The 14332-nt window shown below is 52.1% G+C and overlaps 1 protein-coding gene across 7 annotated transcripts in view; it reads left to right on the plus strand.

Moving 5' to 3' along the window:
- Window positions 1–4458: 4458 nt before the first annotated feature.
- The window catches only part of IKBKE (inhibitor of nuclear factor kappa B kinase subunit epsilon), a 29832-nt gene continuing 19958 nt past the window's right edge, over window positions 4459–14332 (plus strand). For 2 of the 7 annotated variants that reach the window (XR_006198804.1, XM_042925152.1), the window contains exons 1-7: window positions 4468–4659; window positions 5233–5322; window positions 7005–7123; window positions 7832–8080; window positions 8387–8516; window positions 10219–10400; window positions 14044–14204. Coding sequence is in view for 6 of the 7 variants with exons in the window: in XM_042925152.1 (XP_042781086.1) it covers window positions 7037–7123; window positions 7832–8080; window positions 8387–8516; window positions 10219–10400; window positions 14044–14204 (809 nt within the window). In the remaining variant the exon portion in view is untranslated. Of the gene's footprint in view, window positions 4660–5232; window positions 5323–7004; window positions 7124–7605; window positions 7742–7831; window positions 8081–8386; window positions 8517–10218; window positions 10401–14043; window positions 14205–14332 lie in introns of those variants that run through there. The other 5 variants (XM_042925156.1, XM_042925153.1, XM_042925154.1 and 2 more) reach the window with 5 other exon arrangements.

Raw genomic sequence — 14332 nt, forward strand, 5'->3', positions numbered from 1 at the left:
TAAAATGCATCCTAGGGCCCACACTTATTTTTATTGGACTTATTCCAATACCAGAAGCCCCTGGGGACGGAGCAAATCTCTCATCCAAGGGGATCCCCAGTGTTGAGGACTCCTGCCCTGAGCCCTGGACATTTTCCATCTCTCGGGCCCGTCACCTCCGTCTGTCTCATGCCCTTCCAGCCTGTTGTCTCTCCTCCCCACCTCCCTCTTTTTAATAATAGAGCTACATTTGAGCTTATCTTGCTGGTCCCTTGGTCTTAGGTAAGTCAAGGTGAGGCTGTCCTGCCACCCTGTGCTCTGGGTGAGTTCTCCTGAGTGTGGGTGGTGACCTGTGAGATGGAGATGGTTTATAAGCTGTGAGCGGAGGACCAAGGAGCCTCTTCGGAGAGCCCAAAAGGCAAAGGTGGGCCATTTGGGGCGGTGCCCTAATTCATCTTATATATTCTCATGGGAGCTTGGTGGCAGCTAGTGACCATGAACACAGTTGAAAACAGACCCATTCCACCCAGAGAGAGACCAAAAAAGGAGACCAGGTGGGTATGAATTTGGGAAATGGCCTTAATGATTATCTACTCTAAATGTTGGTCTCAATAGGTATATGAAGCTTCTTTTTACTCTGGGGTTATCAACTCTGGCATATTACGTGTGCCAAAGACTCATTCATCAGTCAGTCAACAAACGCTGAGCCTCGCGGTGTGTCAAGCACTGTTGTATAAAGTATTGAACCGGAGAAACAGATAATGGAGTTTTCTGTCCAGTTTGAGGGAGAACAGATAAAGAGGCCAAGTGTTACTCCGAAAATGAAACAATGTGATAGGTAGTTAGTGCCTGGCTAAGGAGTAGTACAGCCAATCAAGGTTTCTGCAGGGCCTGGGAGAGTTGACCGCTCGACACCCAAGTAGAAATATCACACAGACTCCTGAATACACGAATGTGGGGTTTTAGGGACAGATGATGCCTGCAAAGAAACTTGGGACGTATTTTATTATGGATATACTCAAACTACGAGGTTCCCAGGAGAGCGTGTAAATGGAAAAAAAGTAGGTCCCAATAATTAGAAACCCAGTAGAGAAGAAGGAGCTGGCAAAGAAGACGGATAGAGGGAGCAAGTGACAGTTCGGTGACTGGGAAAGCACAGTGTCACAGATGCCAAGTGAAGGACGTGTGTCAACGGGAAGGGAGGCTTGGCTGCCCAAGGCCAGCTGGAGCGGCAGTCGTTCTGCGGTGACCCGGAGCTCATCCCGTAGATGGGACATGGGTCAGAGTAGAGTGGGTTGGGCAGCCACTGGGAAGGGAAGGCGGAGTCAGGAAGTCTTGGCAACTCATGTCAAGGTGCTGTCGTAAATGGGAGCATCAAGAGGGAGGCAGGGACCAGGTTTCTGGTTTTGTTTGTTTGTTTATTTGTTTGTTTTTGCACGGGCATCTCTGAGGCATGTTTGCTCAAGAACAGGATCCAGTAGGATGAGAAGAAGGAATGTGCCGGAGAGGGTGAGTCACAGAGGACAAATGTCGGGGCTGGCCGTGGCCGCGAGAAAAGGCGCTTCCATCTCACTGGAGGGAAGGCAGCGTGACGCAAGGCAGGCAGTGGATGTGGGGGCGAGAAGATGAAGGGGCTCCCTTTCGATTGCTTCTTGTGTTTCAGTGAAGCTTAAGGCAAGGGCTTCAGCTGAGGGTAGGAGGGAGTGGTGAGCAGGAGGCTTGGAGAGTCCAGAGAACGAGTGAAGTATTCTTCCATACCCAGAAAGACAGCACCCGGTGGCACAGGGTTCACTTTTTCTCGGTGGCTTGGTGCTGCTCCCACGGCTTCTCTCCCCACTACTTGGGGGAGGAGAGTCCGATCCGGCCGCGGAGGCCCTCTTTCCTCACCCAAAGCTCATGGCGGGAGCTGACCGACGAGGGTGGCAAGAAGCAGGGCTCTGAGACCTCGTCGCTCAGCCCTTCATCAGTGTTGGCACACGGTGAGTACGCACTGCCGTCCTCTCCCACGTGCCCTCCCGCCCTCATCCTTCTTTCCTTTAGGGAGCCGGGCAGGGGAGGCGGCTGTGACAGGCTCAAGCCATGCAGGGGCAGAGAAAGCAACAGATATTTACATCAATTCGATGAGGAAGGTTGGGTGACGTCAAGACCCAGTAGGATGGGAAGAAGGAGCGTGCGGGAGAGGGGGAATGACGGCACAGACGGAAGGTTGGCCGTGGCAGGTGGCGCGGGGCACGCGGTGGAGGGAGGGCTCCGACCTCTGGGACCGTGAAGCCCCTGCCCCTCCCACTACACACTCGGACTCCCTTTGTAGAGGGTAGAGGTGAGTTTTTTCCCTGACAGCTGCTGAGCTGCTGTCAAAGACCCCCCTCTTCCCACCTCTGGTCCTTGTCCTACCTTCCAACTGCCACTTGTGTTTCTATGACTCCTCAGAGCCACTCAAGAAAATGTGCTGTGGCCTCTTACAGCCTTCCTCCCACCTCCTGCCCCTCTCCACCGATGAAACACGGGCCATGCTGCCCCACTGGGACCAGAGTTTGTCCACACAGAAGATGTGACCTCATGGAGGATGCTGTGACAAGGAAACCTGTCACCACACAGGGCTTCAGTTCACCTCCCATCCCCCACTTTCCCCCCTTCTCTAGCCTTACCATATGTGGTGTCCCCAGAAAGTCACCCTCTCCTCACCTCTCTGTGCCCCTGCACCTGTTTCCACTGCCTGGAATGCCTTACCTCCAACCCCCAGTTCTCTGCCTCATTCCCCTCCCTCCAAAGTCTGGTCAAGCAAGCATGCTTTCTCCTCGCAAGGCCTTCCTGACCACGCCCTCTCTGCTGCCCCCCTTTCGTGCCAGGTTCACCAGATCACCAGCTGACATGTGTATCTCAGAGCATTCACCATGCGTGCCGAACCCTGGCACTTGGGGAGAAGCCTGGGTCTCACCTGCGTGCCCTCATCACACAGTGCCACAGCTTCCCGCTAGGGAAGGTCCCACACGACCGACCGACCGTTGCTTAAGACACTGGGCAAGACAGACTGGGCTTGCCGGAGAGAGAAGAGTAGGGTGCTGGCAAGGACTGATCAAGTTCATCAGGAAAAAATGGGTAGACTTTTAAGGATAGGCTGGCTTAATGTTGCAAACCTCTGGCTTAAAACAACAAAGGTTGGTTTCTCATCAGAGGTACATGTCCCATATGGGCCAGCAGGGGGCTCTGCTCATGACAGTCACTCAGGGGACCCAGAGGGAGCAGACGCCAAGTCTAACAGAATCAGGGTCAGGGGGCAGGCGGTGGGGGTGGGGTTCTTGCATCAGCAATGAAAGGCTTCGGTTGGCCCCACCTCGTCAGAGGATGCCAAGAGCAATTCTCCCACATGCCAGGCAGGTGGAGGGCTGTGAATCCAGAACGGAGAGCCAGAGAGGGTCTTGGAACATTTCTCCTGGTTCTGCAGTGAACCAGCAGGGCAGGGCCTCCGGGCAGGCCCGGCAGCAGTGCCTCTGGCTGCGGGGTTATCAGCAGGTGTATCTATCTGAGCACCCAGGCGGTTCTCAGCTGGGCTCCTGTTCTGGTGTCACTGTGCTAGGGGTGGGACTGCCAGAGGAAACCACCAGGTGTGGCCATGGGAAAGTCCCTGCAACATTCTATAGAAACATGGAATTTCCTGGTTTTAACCATTTCTTATCCAACTGCCATCTTGGAGTCGACCAGAACGTTGCAGACCTCTCCAGTCTCCTAGGAAATTTGATGGAGGGCACTGAATCTTGACTGGGACATTGACACACCTATGTTCTAGCCCCAGCAGTGTCTGAAGATCGTGGGCAAATTTCCAAAGGTGTGTGGGCTTCAATGCCTTCGAAGTTGGTAAAGCGCTTTCCAGTTTTCCCTGGCATTTGTATACCTATTGTTCCGAGCGAGCAGTCGTCCACACAACCAATGGAGTAAATGTTACTAACCTTGACTGAAGAAACTGGGAAGGGATGTGGGCTGTGCTCGAGGTCACCCTGGAGGGCATAACATGGGTTCCAGTGTTTGCTCTTGGGCCTCTGCAGGCTCACTGGGAAGATGAGTCAGACCCGACTTCTGGAGTGGCTAGGCACAGGTCCTAGACTTCCCTGGGGCTCGGGGGTGTGGGGACTCTGCCTTCCCAGGCTAACTTGCCCAACCGGCTCCGTGGACTCTGGGCCAGGTCCTGGAGCTCCCTGCTCCCGCAAATGGCGCATGCCCAGAGGGCACCCTGCGGCCACCAAAACTGCCCAGCCTCAGTTTCAGGCCTCTCTGTGCCTCAGACTCCGGTCCCGCCACCTCCACTTGGGAGCTCAGAGCATCCTTTCCCCTTCCTGCCGGGGGTGGCTGCAGCCCAGCTGCCTCTGTCCCTTTAAGAGAGAGAAAGAACCAAATCAGGAAGTGTGAGAGAGCAGGGCCGGCTGGCTCGGAGCTGAGCAGTGTCCCCTTGCAGGGAGCTGGAGAGGACACCATCTGCCCCCCACCCACGCCCCCGCCCTCCCAGCTCCAGGGGTGGGGCAAGGCCCCCCCCACCCCCGCAGCCGGCCCAGCCTCGGGGGTCCCCGGGGGCCGTGGCCACCAGGATGTTATGCGCACAGCCTGTGGATGACAGTGCGTGCTGAAAGCTCAGTGGGTGCCACGCTCTTCCACAAGCCTGCAAACCACCACCGCAGCTGAGATGGGGTGAGTGTGCCGAGTCCACAGGGGCCACTGGACCGGGGCAGCCGCAGGGCAGCACTCAGTGGAGTGCAGGGGTGCTGCCACATAGCCAGAGGCTCTCCCAGCCCCTTAGCGCCCCCCCGGGTCTCTCTGCCGCTTCTGGGGTCCCCCCGGCAGTGCCCTGCATGCCTCTCTGGCGGTCACCTTTGTAAAGGACTGCTTGGAGTCCAGAGAGAGAGGCAGGGAGGGCTGTGGCATGGGGGAGAGCTGCCATCTGCTTCCCCCGATCCCTTTCTGGGCTCTACTTCCCAACACCGGCCACCCCTGTTCAGCTTCTGCCTCCATACTTTTCTCCTGCCTGGCTCCTGCCGCCTGCCCTCACCCAACCTGGGGTCTTTCTCCCTGACCCAAGTCCCAGGAGTGGGGAGGAAAGTCTCCCGGAGCTGCTGGGGAAATGGACTGGAAACCCCCAGCCCTGTGGGGGAGGGTGACAAACAGGAAAGGGTTAAAGGGCTGGGGCTGGTGGCCTTTGACGGTGGCTGAGAATCACATAGCACCGAGGGGTGCCTCTCATCCGCCCTCCTCTTTCCGGTGTAGCTCGGCTCCTGGACTTGCCACAGACAGTAAACATAACAGACGCTCGCCCCGGAGAGTCTCTGGCTGATCCACAGCGGCCCAGAGCACTGGGTAAGTGCTTTTGGCTGCAGTAGTCCCCAGGAGGATGACCGACCGACCCACCGAGTGCAGACAGTGGGTGGGGCAATGGGCGCCCAGGCTCCACCACCCACCCTCATTCATCCAACCAACTCCGAAGGACAGCAGCCTTTCCCTGCACCTGAGGGGGGGGGGGGCGAGTGCACACGCAGCCAACCAGATGCACCACCCATCAGCTCCTAGGCACAGCCCTGGCAGGACCAGGAGCAGAGCCCAGGACACGCGCCCTTCCAGGGCTCTGCCTTTTGCACAACACTGTGCATTCCCTCGGTCTTCAGCTGCACCTTGCCCCAGCACCAGGGCCCATGTTGGGGACCAGGCCTGGGGAGGATTATGAAGGTAGTGAAATCTGCCACCCACCAGCTCCCCAGACTGGACCCCTTGGCCTTGCTTTTCGTGTGCTCTGTCAGGCTTCACATCCCCAGATCTGCCGGCATCATGATTTTTCCTCAGCCTCCGGGGGTGAGGGGGTAAGGGATTTACCTGATCAATTCATTCAAGCTGATGAGCTATTATATTGTCTCTCTGTATCTCCGTTGCTTTTGCAAAATGCACACACTGGGTACCTTTTCTGAATCTAGGAACTGGCCACTGAGTCTCTTGAAGTGGCCTCTTGCTCAAGGAATTGCATTTTTTAAAAGATTATAGAGAGAAGGCTCAAAGAAAGCTAAGGAACTGTAGGATTCCAGGCATGGTGACCCTAGGGTTGAGAACTGATCAGATGTTACAAGAGGAAGGAACCCTGTCCAGACCAGCCTTATTAGAGAGTATTTAAGAGGTAGTGGCCCTTCTCACGTTCCTTCTCCCAGTCATCCCGTTAAGACCAGACCTGAGCCTATTTTTCAGAGAATTTGAGTTTAATTTCTGAGGCTGCACTCCCTGGCCCCAGCTGCTTTAGAGGAACTGGCCTTGAAAGCACAGGACGGGAGCAAAGATGGGCAATGGAGCTGGAGAGGGTTTCAGATGGTCCCCGGGGCTCCTGAGCCCTTGGATTTGCTGGTCTCTCGCCGCCTCCCCACCCCCTTCCCACACACACATGCGCGCATCCTCACACACACTGCCGGCAGCAGGATGTGTCGTTCCTCTCCAGAGCGGCGCTGACCTGGCCACACTGGCCGCCTGTTAGCTCACAGCAGCAGGAAGTGGTGGGCCCAGGCGAGTGGGTGGAGAAGGGCTCCAGGCTCATGTTGCAATCCTGGAGATTTGTGGTGGTGTGGTTGATGCTGCCTGACCTGGGGCCCTTCCTTCAAGCACTATTTCTGCTTCCTGGGACAATCCCAGGCCTGGATGTCAAAACCCCAGAATTCTCAGTGCCTGGGAGAGGTGACAGAGAAAAAGGTTCGCCTCTGCAGAATGGCCCATCTGGGGAGGTGGTGGGAGAAGATGGGGAGTGAGGACAAGTAGAGTGCCCTGTGGTGGGACAGGCACAGGCTGAGGGCTGAGGGCTGAGGGCCCCGGGGTGGCGGGGGGGAGGGGGCTGTACTTCTTTTCGGAGAAGTTCCTCTCTGTGCTTCACGTTTCCTCCATCCCCCCCCCTCCATCGCCCCCGGAATGGCCACACGGAACCCTTTGTGGGATGGTCTTGGGCACAGCCACCCAAGTGGCCACCCCAGTTCAGGAATGGAATGCTCGACCCCTGCATGTTCTTTTTCTAGGCAGAAGACGGCCAGCCAGCCAGGGGCAGGAGATGCAGAGCACTGTCAATTACCTATGGCACACCGACGACCTGCTGGGGCAGGGGGCCACTGCCAGTGTGTACAAGGCCCGAAACAAGGTAGGACACGGCCCTGGCCAGGCCCCCGCATCCGTGAAGTTCTTGGCCCTGTCAGCACCTTGTTGGGCAGCAGGGCAGAGGCCTCTGGACTTTGTCCTGCATGCTCTGGAGCCGGGGGACACTACAGCTTTGGCAAGAGGTGTGGGGAGCTGAAAAAGGCTCCTTAGGGATTAGCAGCTTGCGTCAAGCACGTTTTGGGACTGGAGAGAAAGAGAGGAAGACACAAAGCCATCATCCCGGGGAAGTGGCAGCAAATCTAGGAGTAGCAGAGATGGGAAGTAGGACTTGTTTGGATTTGCCCTGCCTTTGTCGCAGCGCTGTACTGACTGTATGAGACACACGGCACCGTCCTGTCTCAAGAGGTGAAGTCAGACAGAACAGGTTCCAATCCCAGCTCTGCTACCGGCACCAGGGAGTGGTAGCTGCCATTGTGGTTGTTGCCAACAGAAACGGTAATAGTAACAACAGACCATCCCCTGCAGGCTATCTGGTGCGCCAAGCCCTTGTCCCCAACCAGCGCTGGACCTGCTTCATTCCCTCTGGGTTGAGGAAGGAGCTGGGTGGGAGCTGGGAGCCCCCACCCCCAACCAGGCTGCCTTTGCTCATCTCTGGTCTCAGGCAGGTCGGGGGAAGCTACATGGAGGGCTGGGGGCGGGTGTACTCCCCGGGCAGGGGTGGGACTTACGTTACCCGCTCCCCCCACGGCAGAAATCCGGGGAGCTGGTTGCCGTGAAGGTCTTCAACACCGCCAGCTACCTGCGACCCCGTGAGGTGCAGGTGAGGGAGTTTGACGTCCTGCGAAAGCTGAACCACCAGAACATCGTCAAGCTCTTTGCGGTGGAGGAGACGGTGGGTCCAGTGCTTGGTCAGAGGGAGGTGGTCTTGTCCTTGACCCACACAGGCTGGAAAGACTCAGGTCACAGAATCATGGAGACGTGGTCACATGCTTGTCAGCAGGTCAGCCAGAGAGGCAACCTGTAGGGTGGAGTAAGGAATGTGGGGTGGGATGTGCGGGGAAAGTGAGGGTGGGTGGTAGGGCCTAATCAAAGAGGGCTTCCTGGAAAAGGTAATCTTGGGCTCAGGTGTGTGGGGTCACTGTAAGGCCAAGGAGGGAAGGCCAGGCCAGAAGCTGGGACCTAGAGAAGGGGGGTTTTTGGCTCTAGGCTGAGTCACTCCCTCTTGAGAAAGCTGCTTCCTCACACAGCGATGGAAGGGGACATTTGCCTTCTGCCCCAAGCTTCCCTGTCTCCGTCTCACCCACAGGGGGGCAGCCGGCAGAAGGTGCTGGTGATGGAGTACTGCTCCGGTGGGAGCCTGCTGAGTGTGCTCGAAAGCCCCGAGAACGCCTTCGGGCTGCCGGAGGAGGAGTTTCTGGTGGTGCTGCGCTGTGTGGGTGAGCCCCTCCTTGACCCCCCACCGGGAAGTCTCCCCCTCTTTCCCTCCTCCCCACTCAGACCAGCCCCAGGCCCAGCCCTCAGGGGAAGGCGACGTCCCAGAGGGTCTGGCATTTCTGAAAAAAGTAGCCAAACAGAGAAGACATTCTGTCCCTAAGAGCCTCTCCGTTCACAGACCAGGACAGACTCTGTCCGGTGTCCAGGACAGACACTGATGAATGGACAGAATCCAAGTACAGTACAACTTTGGATTGCGAGTGACCTGTTTTGCGAGTGTTCCGCAAGACAAGCAAACATTTCTAATACATTTTAACTTGATACACGAGCGACATCTTGCAATACGAGTGGCCCGGATGCCAGATGTCACATGATCACAACTGAGCCAATGGTTCTCGAAATTTGCTTGGATATACAAATGCTTTGAATTACAAGCATGTTTCCGGAACGAATTATGCTTGCCAACCCCAACGTTTTTACTATATCTGATTCCTGCTAATCAGCAGTCTAAAACTCTAGACTAAAAACAATTCCTTTTTTTTTTTTTTTTAACATTTATTCATTTTTGAGACAGAGGGAGACAGAGCATGAACGGGGGAAGGTCAGAGAGAGAGGGAGACAAAGAATCTGAAACAGGCTCCAGGCCCTGAGCTGTCAGCACAGGGCCCGACGCGGGGCTGGAACTCACGGACCGCGAGATCATGACCTGAGCCGAAGTCGGACGCCCAACCGACTGAGCCACCCAGGCGCCCCACTAGCCTAAAAACAATTCTTAAAGCAGGTTGTCCACCAGAGTTCATAGCAGTGTTATTCACAACAGCCATGAGAAGAAAACAACCCACACGTCATGGACAGATGGATGCACAAACAAAATAGGGTATATACACATAATGGGGTACTACTCAGCCTTAAAAAGGAATGAAATTCTGACACATGCTGTATGTGGATGAACCTAGAAGACACTGCTAAGTGAAGTAAGTCACAGTCAAATCCATAGGGACAGAAAGTCAAATGGCATGTGGCGGGGGCAGGGGGAGGAATGCAGAGTGATTGTTTAATAGGTAGAGTGTCTATTTGGGACATTGGCAAAGCTGTGGAGATGGACAGTGGTGATGGTCACACAACAGTGTGAATGGACTTAATGCCACGGGGTTTTTACACTTAAAATGATTAAAATGCTAAATTTTATGCTAGGTATATTTTATTACAATTTTTAACTTTTTGAGAGAGGGTGATCAAGGGAGGGCAGAGAGAGAGAGAGAGAGAGAGAGAGGAGGAGACACAGAATCCGAAGCAGGCTCCAGGCTCTGAGCTGTCAGCACAGAGCCCAACACAGGGCTCGAACCCATGAGTTGTGAGATCATGACCTGAGCCAAAGTCAGACACTTAACCGACTGAGCCACCCAGGTGCCCCTATTACAATTTTTAAAAATAAATCAGACAAGAAGGGGGATGCCATCTTTGGGGAGGCAGAGACACCATCCTTCTTAATTTCTTAGGGAATCCCAGTGGAACCTCAACACCCGTGTCTTTGGGCTCCCCTCCTTTGCCCTGTGCCCATGTCTGTCCTCCTGCTTTTCCTGTGGCTCTGTCAGCCCATGCGAACTCTCTATCTGGACCCAAGGGTGTCCTTTCCCCCAAAAGAAGCCCCACACACTGAGCTGTTCCTGGCCAGAGAGCTAGCAGCCCTCCCTCCATCCCCAGTGGCCGGCATGAACCACCTGCGGGAAAACAGCATTGTCCACCGCGACATCAAGCCTGGAAACATCATGCGCCTCATGGGGGAGGAGGGGCAGAGCATCTATAAGTTGACGGACTTCGGGGCCGCCCGGGAGCTGGATGACGATGAGAAGTTTGTCTCTGTCTATGGCACTGAGGAGTACCTGGTGAGTCGGGTGTTGAATAGGGGCTCTGTTCAATCCCCCTGTGTGGGGCAGGGTATCTGTCACCCCTGCACCCCAACCAGAAGAATTTATTCTGTTCTCTAAGATGGAAAAGGTGATGCTGTACCCTGCCTGGGCCTCCCTGCCCAAGTGTCCCTGCCCGGGCCCCTCTGGCCGGGCCCCCCTGCCCCAGGCCTCCCTTGTGCAATTAGTTCCTTGATGTGATCCTCACCTAGGATGGGGCACTACTGATCACCACTTTCCCCAGGACAGAGAGTGGGCACATGGAAATGCTCTGGATGGGCTAACTCCACACCAATGTGGGGTTGTTTTTTTTTTTTAATTTTATTTATTTATTTATTTATTTATTTATTTATTCATTCAATATATGGAATTTATTGTCAAATTGGTTTCCATACAACACCCAGTGCTCATCCCAAAAGGTGCCCTCCTCAATACCCATCACCCACCCTGCCCTCCCTCCCACCCCCCATCAACCCTCAGTTTGTTCTCAGTTTTTAACAGTCTCTTATGCTTTGGCTCTCTCCCACTCTAACCTCTTTTTTTTTTTTTTTTCCTTCCCCTCCTCCATGGGTTTCTGTTAAGTTTCTCAGGATCCACATAAGAGTGAACACATATGGTATCTGTCTTTCTCTGTATGGCTTATTTCACTTAGCATCACACTCTCCAGTTCCATCCACGTTGCTACAAAGGGCCATATTTTGTTCTTTCTCATTGCCATGTAGTACTCCATTGTGTATATAAACCACAATTTCTTTATCCATTCATCAGTTGATGGACATTTAGGCTCTTTCCACAATTTGGCTATTGTTGAGAGTGCTGTTATAAACATTGGGGTACAAGTGCCCCTATGCATCAGTACTCCTGTATGCCTTGGGTAAATTCCTAGCAGTGCTATTGCTGGGTCATAGGGTAGGTCTATTTTTAATTTTCTGAGGAACCTCCACACTGTTTTCCAGAGTGGCTGCACCAATTTGCATTCCCACCAACAGTGCAAGAGGGTTCCCGTTTCTCCACATCCTCGCCAGCATCTATAGTCTCCTGAGTTGTTCATTTTGGCCAGTCTGACTGGCGTGAGGTGATATCTGAGTGTGGTTTTCATTTGTATTTCCCTGATAAGGAGCAACGTTGAGCATTGTTTCATGTGCCTGTTGGCCATCCGGATGTCTTCTTGAGAGAAGTGTCTGTTCATGTCTTCTGCCCATTTCTTCACTGGGTTATTTGTTTTTCGGGTGTGGAGTTTGGTGAGCTCTTTATAGATTTTGGATACTAGCCCTTTGTCTGATATGTCATTTGCAAATATCTTTTCCCATTCCGTTGGTTGCCTTTTAGTTTTGTTGGTTGTTTCCTTTGCTGTGCAGAAGCTTTTTATCTTCACAAGGTCCCAGTAATTCATTTTTGCTTTTGATTCCCTTGCCTTTGGTGATGTGTTGAGTAAGAGATTGCTACGGCTGAGGTCAGAGAGGTCTTTTCCTGCTTTCTCCTCTAGGGTTTTGATGGTTTCCTGTCTCACATTCAGGTCCTTTATCCATTTTGAGTTTATTTTTGTGAATGGTGTGAGAAAGTGGTCTAGTTTCAACCTTCTGCATGTTGCTGTCCAGTTCTCCCAGCACCATTTGTTAAAGAGACTGTCTTTTTTCCATTGGATGTTCTTTCCTGCTTTGTCAAAGATTAGTTGGCCATACGTTTGTGGGTCTAGTTCTGGGGTCTATTCTATTCCATTGGTCTATTTGTCTGTTTTTGTGCCAATACCATGCTGTCTTGATGATTACAGCTTTGTAGTAGAGGCTAAAGTCTGGGATCGTGATGCCTCCTGCTTTGGTCTTCTTCAAAATTACTTTGGCTATTCGGGGCCTTTTGTGGTTCCATATGAATTTTAGGATGGCTTGTTCTAGTTTCGAGAAGAATGCTGGTGCAATTTTGATTGGGATTGCATTGAATGTGTAGATAGCTTTGGGTAGTATTGACATTTTGACAATATTTATTCTTCCAATCCATGAGCAGGGAATGTCTTTCCATTTCTTTAAATCTTCTTTAATTACCTTCATAAGCTTTCTATAGTTTTCAGCATACAGATCTTTTACATCTTTGGTTAGATTTATTCCTAGGTATTTTATGCTTCTTCGTGCAATTGTGAATGGGATCAGTTTCTTTATTTGTCTTTCTGTTGCTTCATTGTTAGTGTATAAGAATGCAACTGACTTCTGTACATTGATTTTGTATCCTGCAACTTTGCTGAATTCATGTATCAGTTCTAGCAGACTTTTGGTGGAGTCTATCGGATTTTCCATGTATAGTATCATGTCATCTGCAAAAAGCGAAAGCTTGACTTCATCTTTGCCAATTTTGATGCCTTTGATTTCCTTTTGTTGTCTGATTGCTGATGCTAGAACTTCCAACACTATGTTAAACAACAGCGGTGAGAATGGGCATCCCTGTCGTATTCCTGATCTCAGGGAAAAAGCTCTCAATTTTTCTCCATTGAGGATGATGTTAGCTGTGGGCTTTTCATAAATGGCTCTTGTGATGTTTAAGTATGTTCCTTCTATCCCGACTTTCTCAAGGGTTTTTATTAAGAAAGGGTGCTGAATTTTGTCAAAGGCCTTTTCTGCATCGATTGACAGGATCATATGGTTCTTATCTTTTCTTTTATTAATGTGATGTATCACATTGATTGATTTGTAAATGTTGAACCAGCCCTGCATCCCAGGAATGAATCCCACTTGATCATGGTGAATAATTCTTTTTATGTGCTGTTGAATTCGATTTGCTAGTATCTTATTGAGAATTTTTGCATCCATATTCATCAGGGATATTGGCCTGTAGTTCTCTTTTTTTACTGGGTCTCTGTCTGGTTTAGGAATCAAAGTAATACTGGCTTCCTAGAATGAGTCTGGAAGTTTTCCTTCCCTTTCTATTTCTTGGAATAGCTTGAGAAGGATAGGTATTATCTCTGCTTTAAACGTCTGGTAGAACTCCCCTGGGAAGCCATCTGGTGCTGGACTCTTATTTGTTGGGAGATTTTTGATAACCGATTCAATTTCTTCGTTGGTTATGGGTCAGTTCAAGCTTTCTATTTCCTCCTGATTGAGTTTTGGAAGGGTGTGGGTGTTTAGGAATTTGTCCATTTCTTCCAGGTTGTCCAATTTGTTGGCATATAATTTTTCATAGTATTCCCTGATAATTGTTTGTATCTCTGAGGGATTGGTTGTAATAATTCCATTTTCATTCATGATTTTATCTATTTGGGTCATCTCCCTTTTCTTTTTGAGAAGCCTGGCTAGAGGTTTGTCAATTTTGTTTATTTTTTCAAAAAACCAACTCTTGGTTTCATTGATCTTATTTATTTATTTTGAGAGAGAGAATCCCAAGCAGGCTCCAGTGTCAGTGCAGAGCCCGATGTAGGCCTTGAACTCATGAACCGTGAGATCATAACCTGAGCCGAAACCAAGAATTGGATGCTTAACTAACTGAGTCACCCAGATGCCCCCATACCCATTTTTGAAATGACAAAGGAGATGGTTCTGATAGTTTCCAAAGGTGGTGGAAGGAGGTCTGATGGATGGGGCTCCGGCCCTTGCCCACCCACGTCTCCGTGGCTGCCCTCTCGTTCTCCCTTTCACAGCACCCTGACATGTATGAACGGGCAGTGCTTCGCAAGCCCCAGCAGAAGACATTTGGGGTGACCGTGGATCTCTGGAGCATTGGGGTAACCCTGTACCACGCAGCCACCGGCAGCCTGCCCTTTGTCCCCTTCGGTGGACCACGGCGCAACAAGGAGATGATGTACGGTGGGCCACGGGCAGGGAATGAGAAGGGACGGGCCCTGGACCTTCCCCCATTGGTCCCTGCTGTATCTCCTACTCCACCTCTCACTCTGTGGTCCTCCTCTGGGCCACCCCCACCCAGACTCC

This window comes from Panthera leo, chromosome F3, assembly GCF_018350215.1.
Source record: "Panthera leo isolate Ple1 chromosome F3, P.leo_Ple1_pat1.1, whole genome shotgun sequence".
NCBI classification, from domain to species: domain Eukaryota; kingdom Metazoa; phylum Chordata; class Mammalia; order Carnivora; family Felidae; genus Panthera; species Panthera leo.